Source organism: Vitis riparia, chromosome 3 (assembly GCF_004353265.1).
Source record: "Vitis riparia cultivar Riparia Gloire de Montpellier isolate 1030 chromosome 3, EGFV_Vit.rip_1.0, whole genome shotgun sequence".
Lineage (NCBI taxonomy): Eukaryota > Viridiplantae > Streptophyta > Magnoliopsida > Vitales > Vitaceae > Vitis > Vitis riparia.
The window spans coordinates 11,853,890-11,864,616 of record NC_048433.1 but is presented as its reverse complement, the minus strand read 5'-3'; the positions used below and the strand labels follow the sequence as shown (position 1 = coordinate 11,864,616).

The window sequence follows — 10,727 nt, the reverse complement described above, 5'->3', positions numbered from 1 at the left end:
ATTCTTTTGGAGCAATTTTTAGGCCTATAACATAAATCTCTAATTTTTTACAAAATGTTTTATATTTTTTATTACAATTTCCCCTTTTTTTTCATCTAAAAACCAAAAATATAAAACCTTAATTAACGAGTTTATTTTATTTTATTTATTTACTTTTACTTTGTGCAATTAGCAATAGGGTGGAAGGCGGGGAGGCGGCTTAACGGAAATGTCACGTGCCACGCGTGTCTCGTCCCTTAATAAGCCTTAACTGCTCCAACATTTCCAACACACGCCCTTCTTCGCTTAGCTCTTAAGTCTTTTTTTCTCCTTATCCTTAACCCCATCACATTTCGCCACGCGAATCTAAGCCTCATGCTCACTTACCTTTCGTTCGTACGAGGAATGTTCCCCCAACTCCTCATCTCAACTAAAACTCCCTACTCGCCATCTACTCAACCACCTCTCTACTCTAGAGTGTTGATCCTTTATCTCCGCACGTGTGTATATGGCTTTTCACCCCAGCGAGTACCGCATTGCAAGGGTAATATTGTCATTAAAGACTCAAAAGGCAAACCAATGGCATTATCTCAATCTTCCTTTTGGTCTTTTCTATTCATATTGTAAGTTATTCGAGATGCCTTCTTGGTAGTCTTTTGCTCCTAGTCTTCTCTCACGTTTCTTATAAAACTAAATGCCGCTCCAAGAGAGCACGCTTTAAGAATCTTCTTCGTTTTTTTCTTTCCTCTTTCTCTTTATAGATAAGCTGAGAAACCCCAGCTCATCCTTCAATTCCCAGATGGGTTTTATGAATGTTCTCAAATTCTCAGCTGCATGCTTTGATCTTCTTGTTGGCTGGTATGTTGTCCACACATTTTCTCGCCATTGGAAAATTTTGGAAAATGAAGTGGAATTCTATGTTGGAGTACAAAACTGGGATTTGCTTTGATTTACCATGTTGGTTTTATCTCTTTTGTTTGAATTACCCACATTCTTGTGGTTATTGTTTGTTGTTTGTTTGGATTTCTACTTGCAGGCCTCTCTTTGCACTGGGTTATCCTCTGTAAGTCTTGGTCTTAAAACTCAAATACGATAATTCATTTACTCTTTTCTTGTTCTATGAATTCTTAGTTCAGTTACATTTATTGTGTTGGGAAACTGAAAAGGCAAAGGATTATTAGTTACTACTATCATAATAATCATCAACATCATCTTGGTTCGTCACAGATGTGCTTCAATTTGGGTAATTGAGACTAAGTCAATCTCAGACATTCGGAAGTTGGTGACATATTGGGTTCTATTTTCCTTGATTACACTCTTTGAAGATGCTTTTTCCAATCTCCTCGAATGGTAATTTTGCTCAACTGCATTCCACCATATGTGACTCTGTTTGTTTCATTTCTTTGCCCTTTAGGAATTTGGAGTTGCTTTTTTCAGTTTTCTTCCCTGTGACAATAATCGAGATGTTTAATGTTCCAGGCCTCCATATATTTTATTTTCCTTCATTTCCCTGCTTTGACAAATGCTCACAATCTGATCAGCAGAAAGGTTATAACATTTGAAAAAGAAGTGGTTTATTTTTGGTTTTTTAAGTACAATAATTTTAATTTGGAGAAATGGTCTAAAGGATGTTTGTGTTTGTTGAGCTCATGGAATTTTCTAGCTAATTTGGGATTTATTCTCAATTTCAAGATCGTTGTGGATATTTCATATTATAGCATATAAATATCATAATCACAGTGATGAATAATTGTCTTGTTTGAAAGCATGCATGCACTTATTTCCATGGATTTTGTCTGCCTTGAAATTAAATTAAACTTTATGCATCACTTGGATGCTGAGAAACAGATGGAAATAGAAAATTCAGAATCTGACAGATTTGTGTAGGGCAACTGGATCTAATCTCTTAGTTGAAGCTTTAATTGGGCAAATGCAGTTCGTCTTTGGACCCATTGAAAGCTCTAATCCGTGCACAATTCTAATGTTTTTGCTTTCTTCGTTTCTTTTTCAACCTTTCATAATAGATGTTAAAAGTTAAACCAAACTTACATGGTCCATCCAAGTGGATGCATATAAATGTAAATGGTGTTTAAAAAGTCAGTGTGTAGTTTGGATTTTTCTTGGAAGATCAGATGATTTGGTGATCATTTGTTCTATTTGCCTTATCATCATGAGATTGAGTATTTTTTTAATTGTTATTTTCTTATATAATGCATGTCAGTATACCATTCTGGCCTTGCATAAAGCTGATGGTCATCTGCTGGCTGGTGATACCGCATTTTGATGGTTCATATTATGTCTATCAACACCTAGTTCAACCAGGCTTGTCCATGGATCCACAAGTTGTCATGAATCGGCGCTTCAATGAATCAAAAAAGTTGTATCATAGCAGAGAAAACTTTCTTGTTGCAGCAGACCGATATATTAAAGAAAATGGAGCTGAAGCTTTGGAGAAACTACTTGCTAGTAAGGTATGCCATTATACGTAGGATTATCAACAATCAAACAGAGTTTTATTTGATATGTTCAGGTAAAAAATGATTATAGCAGGTCATCTAGAATAATCATTTGGTCTAAGTTAATGTATATAATTGTGTTCTCTTTTCTTCACATATGGCATAATCGGATGTTCAGTAATCAACTCTTCTAGGAATATGTTGGTTATGGTTTCTCTCTCTGTCCTCTTCTTTATACATAACTTTTGCTTCAGTTGAGGAGCACAAAGCCTAATGTTGAAGTGAAAGAGATCAAAGCACCTGCAGAACCGGAGAAAAAAGGGGAACAGGAAAGTACTCTAATGGAGGCAGATCCCCAGAGAAATGTTGCTCATGTTACTGATGCATTTGATTCAATGGCCATGGTTTTAAAAGAAAAACCACTTTATGTATGTTTCGGTGAATAAGAGAACAAGTTTATGGATTAATTGATATTTTTGATGGTGAAATAATCAATAATTTTCAAAATAATAATAATATATTGGTGCATGTTTTTGCAATTCATGAATTCATTTTATGATTGATTCTTCTCACCTTTTTTCTCTCCTCAGTGGTGGAAATGTGAAGAGCCTAATGTTGCTCAAGAGGAGATCCCAGTAGTCGAAGTAACAGAGATAAAAAATGTGGGGGGTGGAGCAATCAGGGTAAGTTTTCCTTTCTATTTACGAGGAAGTCTGTCTTCACACAAGGATTATTATCATTATTATTATTATTATTATTAAGACATGAATGTTGAATGCTTTTGGAATTGTGCTTGAATCATGTGAAGTGTGAAGGGCCTAATGCTGTTAAGAAGGAGATCAAAGTGACGGAAGTAACACAGAGAACATTCAGTGGTACAGCACAGTGGGTAAGGTTTCTCGTCATATTTAAAAGCACCTCATATTTCACTGGGATTAGTTTTGGCCCTACAAACATATTTGGCTACAAGTTGAAGACAGATTTCCAGTTACTGGTAAAATAATGAATTGAGTTTAGAAACATACACAACTCGTGTGAAACACAATGAGAGTGGAAAATAGCTAAGGTGAAAAATGGCCTAATACTATTTTGTAGTTAAGTAGTTTTTGTCATCCTTTGTGAATGGACAATGCAGTCCCTTCAGTAATTCCGTTATATTCACCACCTGGTGAAGCATGTAAGCACTAGTGTCTTGTCCTAAGTAGACCCATTAATGGTGATCCAATGAGATGGGTCTGACTTTTGTTAACCCACTTTTTGATCTCATTGGATATATGGCACGTGGTATCCTCTTCATCTTGATAGAGTGAAGCGGTCATACACTTTCCTCTGAGTCCATCGGGGCCATGCACTTCTCGGCTCATTGGGCTGAGTGAAAGGGTTCCCTTCTGCTGCAAATCGTAGAGAGATATGCCATGGTCAGCCTCTTTAATTCAAAGGATTGAAGTACTCAAAATCCATTTCTTTGCATCCATCTTAGTTCTGCATTCATGTCTCATGGTTAACCAAGAAGATCCAGCTTCCATCCATGAGATCAGCATCTGCAGGGTTATGACCCCACCCTTCCTTGGCATAGGAAAGGGATAAGTAAGCCATTTGTCGGATGACAGAAGTCATCATTTAGGTTATCTTGAGAACGAAGGAAGTTGGAATTCTAATTATTGCAAATGGTTCTTGATGTTTATCCGATATACTATAGGATTTTAAGCATAATGCTCATGTGCATTGTGGTTGTTTATCATCTATGTGGCTTACCAAAATGATGGACTGATTATCGTCTTAAGTACCCTTTTCCCATTAATTTCTTGCATCTACTCTGCTGAGATTATGTTTTTGACAGTCCTAATCAGGGCAAACCAACAAACAGCATTATGTTACCTTAACTTTTACAAAGTGCCACATTTTCAGGTTAAACAAACAGAGATAAATCTTGGTGAAACTAAAAGTAATACAACCTGTGCAGCGGAGATAAAAGAAAGGGCTGCAGAAATTGAGGCATGTCTTCATAAGAAAGTCCAGAAAGAGTGGGCTTGTGCTGTATGCCAGGTCACAACCCAAAGTGAGGCGACCTTTAATTCCCATCTTCAAGGGAAGAGACATAAGGTCACTTCTAAGCAGCTGAAAGCCAAAAAGCAGGCAACCAAAATCAGTGGTTCCCCACCTGTTTCAATGGCAAAGAAATTTGATCAGTCCACCAAAGAGGAGCAACCGAAGTGTACTTCCTACAATCTGAAATCCAAAAACAGTGGAATCTCAGCTGCTTCAACAGTGAAGAATCCTGATGAGACAAGAGATGATGAGCGACAAAAGTGTGGATCTAACAATGGACCGAACGAGAAGAATAACAAAAAGCAAGAGGAGAAGGCACTTGTTCCTGAGACCAGTGAGCAAGGTCATCAGAACTTAAAGCAAAATGGTGATGGAATGAAAGAGTTGGGATCACGGTGCAATATCTGTTATGTAAGCTGCACAAGTGAGCTTGACATGACCTCTCATCTCAATGGAAGGAGGCACTTTAATAGGGTAAAGCAGCTGTCTAATTATGGTGCAGTAACTGCAATGTAAAGTGCAACAGTGAGGCCGACATGGCCTCTCACCCAAATGGGAGGAGACACTTGAAGCAGCTCAAGAAACGGTCGAGATTATGGTGCAGTATCTGTAGGGTGAGTTGTAACAGCAAGGTGAGCATGAATTCTCACCTAAATGGGAGGAGGCACTTGGACCAGATCAAGGAAACAGTTAGGATTATGATGCCGCACATTCTGTGGCAGATTGTGCAGCGCGTGCTGTGGCGCATGCAGCAGCGCATGCAGGGCAATCTAATTTGCAATGGTGAGCTCAGCTTGGCCTCATCTGAATGGGAGGAGGCAGTTAGAGAAGCAGAGGAATATGTGATTCGCATGTTTCTTCAGACATAGTGTTTTGGTTAGAAGCATACAGGCCAGTCGGGGTGTTCACAGATGCCTCTATTTTTGTTGTATGAAGTAAAAACAGTATTTCCATGTTCAGTATAGGATACTTGGTAAGATGGATGTCTTGTTCAGCTAGGGAGGATCAGTTCAAAATTCTACCCCTCGAAAATTATTCAGCAGGTATTGGATCAGATCAATATATGGATAGGAATCCTGGTGGATCTCCATTCATATTAAGCTTTAGTTCATGCACTGACGTTTCTGCTCCATTTTCCCGAAGTGACATCTTTCTTTGAGAAGCATATGATAAATATAACAAAATTTTTTACATATATAAGAATTTGAAACTACCTAGAAATCAACCACTTGTGTTGTAACGACTCGCATCTAATCATATCGATATTATCTATTTTGAACCCAAAGGGGCACTCACAATTTTAAAACACGTCTACAGGATGCAGAGATGTTCATATTTATATAGCGTCAAAAACTTCCCCTCTATCCAATGTGAGATGTCACAAATAACCTCTAATGCAGACACAACGCCCTCGTTGTGTCTCATGGGATTACAGGACCAAACAAACAAATACCCCATACGATGCTAAACAAACCCCTACACCGGGGACGGGGATCAACTCTGATACCATTTGTAACGACCCACACCCAACTTTGTAGATATTATTCGTTTTGGACATAAATGAGCTCTCACTGTTTTAAAATGTGTTTACAAGGTTAAGAGGAATTCATACTTATATAGTGCCAAATACATTCCCCGACTTGTGACATCCCATATCGAATAGAGGGGAAAGTTCTTGGCTATATAAGCATGAAGTACTCCTCTTAACCTTGCAAACATGTTTTAAAGCCATGAGGGTCCATTTGGGTCCAAAATGAACAATATCTACACAATTGAGTGCATGTTGTTACAAATGGTATTAGAGTTGATTCCTGACCTCAATGTAGGGCTTGTTTGGCCCCATAAAGGGTGTTTGTCTGTTTGACCCTCCAATTCCATGGGACACAATGGGAATGTTGTGTTTGTATTGGGCGGTGTTTGTAAAATCCCACATCGGATAGGGAAGAAAATTCTTGACGCTATATAAGTATAGACTCCTCTTAACCTTGTAGATGTGTTTTAAAACCATGAAGACCCTTTTGGGTTCAAAATAGACAATATTTACAGGATTGGGTGTGGGTCGTTACAAACGATATTAGAGTCGATTCTTAACCCAATGTGAGGGTTTGTTTGTTGGGCCCCATAATTTCATGGGACGCAACGAGGACGTTGTGTTTGCATGGGGTGGGGGGGGGGGGGGGGGGGGGGGGGGGGTGTTTGTGACATCCCAAATCAGATAGGGCGGAAAGTTCTTGACACCATATAAATATAAACTCCTTTTAACCTTATAAGCACATTTTAAAGTCGTATCTATTGGGTCCAAAATGGACAATGTCTACATGATTGGGTGCAGATTGTTACATGTTTAGTGTATGCATGGCCGGTTCAAATTTAACCCTAATTGAGAATGAATAGAACCAGGGAGTGAAAAGTTGAAGGAAAGAATGTAAGATTATGCCTTCATTTTTAATTTTTTTCCTTTTCTAAAAAATGTAAGATTGTGTTAGGAAGAGGTGGAATGGGTTCAAATTAGGAATTAAGACCCACTTCTAAGAAATGGAAAGTGTCCGTAGATTATATTAAATTGTTTCCATTTTTTTCTATACTTTTTCTTTATTTATTGAAATGTTTGCTATATCGGGAAAATAAATATTTTGTTTTCAACTATTGTGTCTAGATGCATCTAGAAATGTAATATTGGAATAATTATTTATTTTCATTTCAATGTTTGGTAATAATAAAAATATAAAAGAATAAAAGAATTAAGAATAATACCCTTGCATATAGTTTAATATATATATATATATATATATATATATATATATATATATATATATATATATTTTGTGTGTGTGTGTAATATTTACTCAATAAATAAAATTAATTTAATGGAAGTCTATGAGTAAAATAACAATTTTAAGTGATCCAAGTATAAAAATGAACAAGAAAAATTAAAAGGAATGAAATATTCATTTCATTCCTTTATACCCAAGATGACCCAAGTGTTGATTAAATGTACTAAAGTTATGTTTGGTTTTTGAAAAGTTTGAAGGAAAAATAAAAGAAAATAAAAAATAGATTAAAAATTAATAAATTATTTTTATATTTTACTCCAAATTCATTTCACTTATTTAATCCTTCTATATAAAGATAAAAAAATTTAAAATATGTAAATTTCTTACTAATTTTAATTATATTTAATTTTTTACATATCTTTTTATAATAAAATTAAATATGAGAAAATAATTTTCTTTAACATTTTTTTTTTTAGTATTTTCTAAGGCCAAGAATAACCTAAAATTAAGTATGGGCAAAACCGTTTCAATTGGCTTTTCCAACTTAGGTCTCAAAATATTTGATTTGAGGTCATAATGTTCAAGTACGGCAAGGCTGCTTCTTAATGTTGAAACTGTCATAGGTTTGGAGATCTTTCTTAACTTGTCTTTGTTGTAAAAATGATGCCTACTACAACACCACTCTTAATTCGCACAAATTTGAAGGTTTGGAATGAGACATATTCGTAATTATGTCATAATTGTGTTATAATAACTAGTCCATCTAACCTTTTTGTTTATTTGTGTCAAAAACAATACATTTAAAGCCGAATATGGTTTTATATTTCATTAATTGTTTTACATTAAAACATTAAATGAAATAATAAATAGGTATAAAATAGAAAATAATTTTATTTTAATTAGTTGGAAATTGTAAATTGTTATTGAGACATATCATTTTATATTACTAATAAACGTACAAGGTGTTTGTTAATTTTTTCATTCCAAAAATATCAATTATTTTTTTTAAATTTTAAAAATATCCCTTAGCAATTTATTTAAAAACTTAGTAATATTTAATGTAACAAAATTTATTCTATTACCAACCTATTAATATTCATTATGCTATAAATTTCATTCTCTTTAAAATGATCCTATTAATATTAATTAATGTTATAAAATAGCTATAATTAACATATTATCTGATTAACAATTTCACTTTTAATCTTGAAAGTTTGAAAATTTTCTCAAGTAAAAGAGTTGTGTTTAGGCATTCCTCTCTTCTTCTACTATTCTATGTTCTTTGTTTCTGGAGAAACCTCAACTTGCTTTGACTCTTCCAACGGGTGATTTCTCTTCCAAATGCCTTGGCTTAGTGTTTTCATCTAATAGTGCTATTGCTTTGAGACTTTTCTTTTGTTTTTTTAGTCCACAAATTTCTTACTTAAATCAGTTCATTTTTGTTTTGATTTTTATAAATAAAAAAAGTAAAAAAAAAATGGTTAATTTAATCTGATTCTAATATTAATTAGATATTTCTTGAAATGCAATTGGAATTATATTTTAAGAGTTTATGTTCATTGTTTTGAAATGAATATTTTCCAAGTTTGTAGTTTATATATTATTGGGATTTTTTTTGTTGGTAATTATTTTCCTTTTTAGTCTAACATAAGATCTTTTTAGACAGTGACTTACTTTTCATTAAACATTCGAGATTGTCGTTTAATCAACTAAACTGTCACAAGTAAGTTTGAAAAGGTTTAAGTAAAGACAGGTTATAATTATTATTTTTTCCTAATTGTGGACCTTTCATTTTGTCCTCGTAGCGCATACTATCATTTGGTTGTTTTCCCTCATCCCTATTCCTTTGTCATATATTTAGGGTCCTTTTCCGAACTTTTTATTGAGTCTCTATTGGTGGTTCACTATAATTCACCTTATCATTATTTTTGGACTTTTGTTGAAGATATATCTTGGAGGGCTTTTAGGAATCCCTAGTAAGATTGCTCAATGACATCAGATTTTGGTTTAGGATTTTGTTAATTTTTTGGTGCATTTAGGTTTGACTTTATTTTTCTTATTGCATGATTTTAGGATTAGATAATATCGAATAAATTTTTGTGATTTTCCTTTGTATGTGAGCTATTTTGATATTTGATTGCATGTGATGGATATTTTGTTCTGTTTTTTGTTTCTTTATTTGTTTTATTTGTTGTTTTGTTTTGATTTTTTTGTGCATGATATAAATATTTTGATCTTTGATGACATTGGTTTAATATTTTGATTTTTAATTATATGTTTTTTATTTTTTTATTTTTAATTACATTAAAATTTATTTTATTTTTATTTATTTTGAATTACATGTATGTGTGTTTTGATTTTGTTTTGCATGAGATCACCTTTGATTTGAATAGTGGAAGATTTGCATGTTGTCATTAGTGCATGTTTTATTGATTTATTTATTTATTTTATGTGAGGTCATGTGAGGGGCTTATGAGCTTGAAGATAACTTGAGATAACATTCTAGAAGGAATTTAAAATTAAAATGAAATTTGAGAGATCTTGATATTTTTTGCCTGAAGGGAAGAATTCTGTAGAAGGATTTTAAATTAAAAAAAAAAAATTGAGAGGGAAAAAAAATAGAAAATTCTAGAGAAGAGTATAAAAGGAGAATTAAAATTTGAGAGGGAATTGGAAACTTTGGGAAATTTTTTGAGAACTCTTGGTAAACTTTGGAGGGAACTTTTGAAACTTTGAGAGATCTCTAGAATTTTTTAGAGTGAAAGAGCTTCAGAAGACTTGTTTGGCCAATAAGGAAATTTTTAAGGAAAAGAGAGAAAAATTCAACTGTGTTCAATAGAGGATTTCAACCAGTTTTGGTTCATGTTAGTGCTTCATCTTAATGAAGATTTTACCTATTTTTAGTTGCATTGTTGGAGAATGAAATCATGAATTGTGGTTGTGTATGAAAGCTTGGTTAATGGAAGAAATTGTGGCCATGTATTAGTGATGCTAAGGCTAAACTTTGACTTGGAAAGTGAAGATCATGTGGCTGAATTTGGTAGTTAGATATGGAGTTCCAAAAGTGGCCATGTGTATGGAATTTAATGGTGGAATGAATGGCCACCGTCTTATGAAATGGGAGTTGTGGATGTGTAAGAATTTTTTAATGGAACCTTAATGGAGAGAAATGGTGTAGTCGTTTAGTATGATAATCAATGGCTAAAAGTGCAAAAGTGTGGATTCAAGTGGCAACCATGTGTTAGTGTATGAATTGTTGGAGAAATGGCAGCTACATAATGTTTAGTTTATTTTCGAAATTATGGCTACATATAAAGACTTTTCTATGGTGATTTTCGATGGAGAATTATGGTTATTCATGGTGATTTTTGGTGGAAAATTATAGATGCATATGAACACTTTTTCATGGTGATTTTCAGTGGAGAATTATGGTTATTCATGGTGATTTTTGGTGGAAAATTATAGATGC

The 10,727-nt window shown here is 34.0% G+C and overlaps 1 protein-coding gene across 6 annotated transcripts; it reads left to right on the top strand.

The window, feature by feature from the left end:
* Window positions 1-657: 657 nt before the first annotated feature.
* Window positions 658-5,677, top strand: LOC117909549. Of its 6 annotated transcripts, XM_034823617.1 has the most exons (8): window positions 659-837; window positions 1,016-1,042; window positions 1,207-1,329; window positions 2,201-2,450; window positions 2,690-2,863; window positions 3,026-3,118; window positions 3,244-3,324; window positions 4,344-5,677. In XM_034823617.1, the coding sequence occupies exons 1-8, from the start codon at window positions 779-781 to the stop codon at window positions 4,998-5,000; spliced, it is 1,464 nt and encodes a 487-aa protein (XP_034679508.1). In that variant the 5' UTR covers window positions 659-778; the 3' UTR covers window positions 5,001-5,677. The 6 variants fall into 6 exon arrangements, with proteins under 6 accessions (XP_034679499.1, XP_034679492.1, XP_034679482.1 ...); XM_034823608.1 differs by having other exon boundaries at window positions 658-1,042; window positions 2,690-2,764; XM_034823601.1 differs by having other exon boundaries at window positions 658-1,042; window positions 2,690-2,809.
* Window positions 5,678-10,727: the final 5,050 nt, after the last annotated feature.

Excerpts from the sequence above, each read along its gene's own strand:
- LOC117909549 (XM_034823591.1), top strand. The coding sequence starts at position 792 with ATGTTCTCAAATTCTCAGCTGCATGCTTTGATCTTCTTGTTGGCTGGT. Across the intron at positions 1,043-1,206 it reads TTTGCACTGGGTTATCCTCT|ATGTGCTTCAATTTGGGTAA; the intron begins GTAAGTCTTGGT and ends GGTTCGTCACAG. Across the intron at positions 3,325-4,343 it reads TCAGTGGTACAGCACAGTGG|GTTAAACAAACAGAGATAAA; the intron begins GTAAGGTTTCTC and ends CCACATTTTCAG.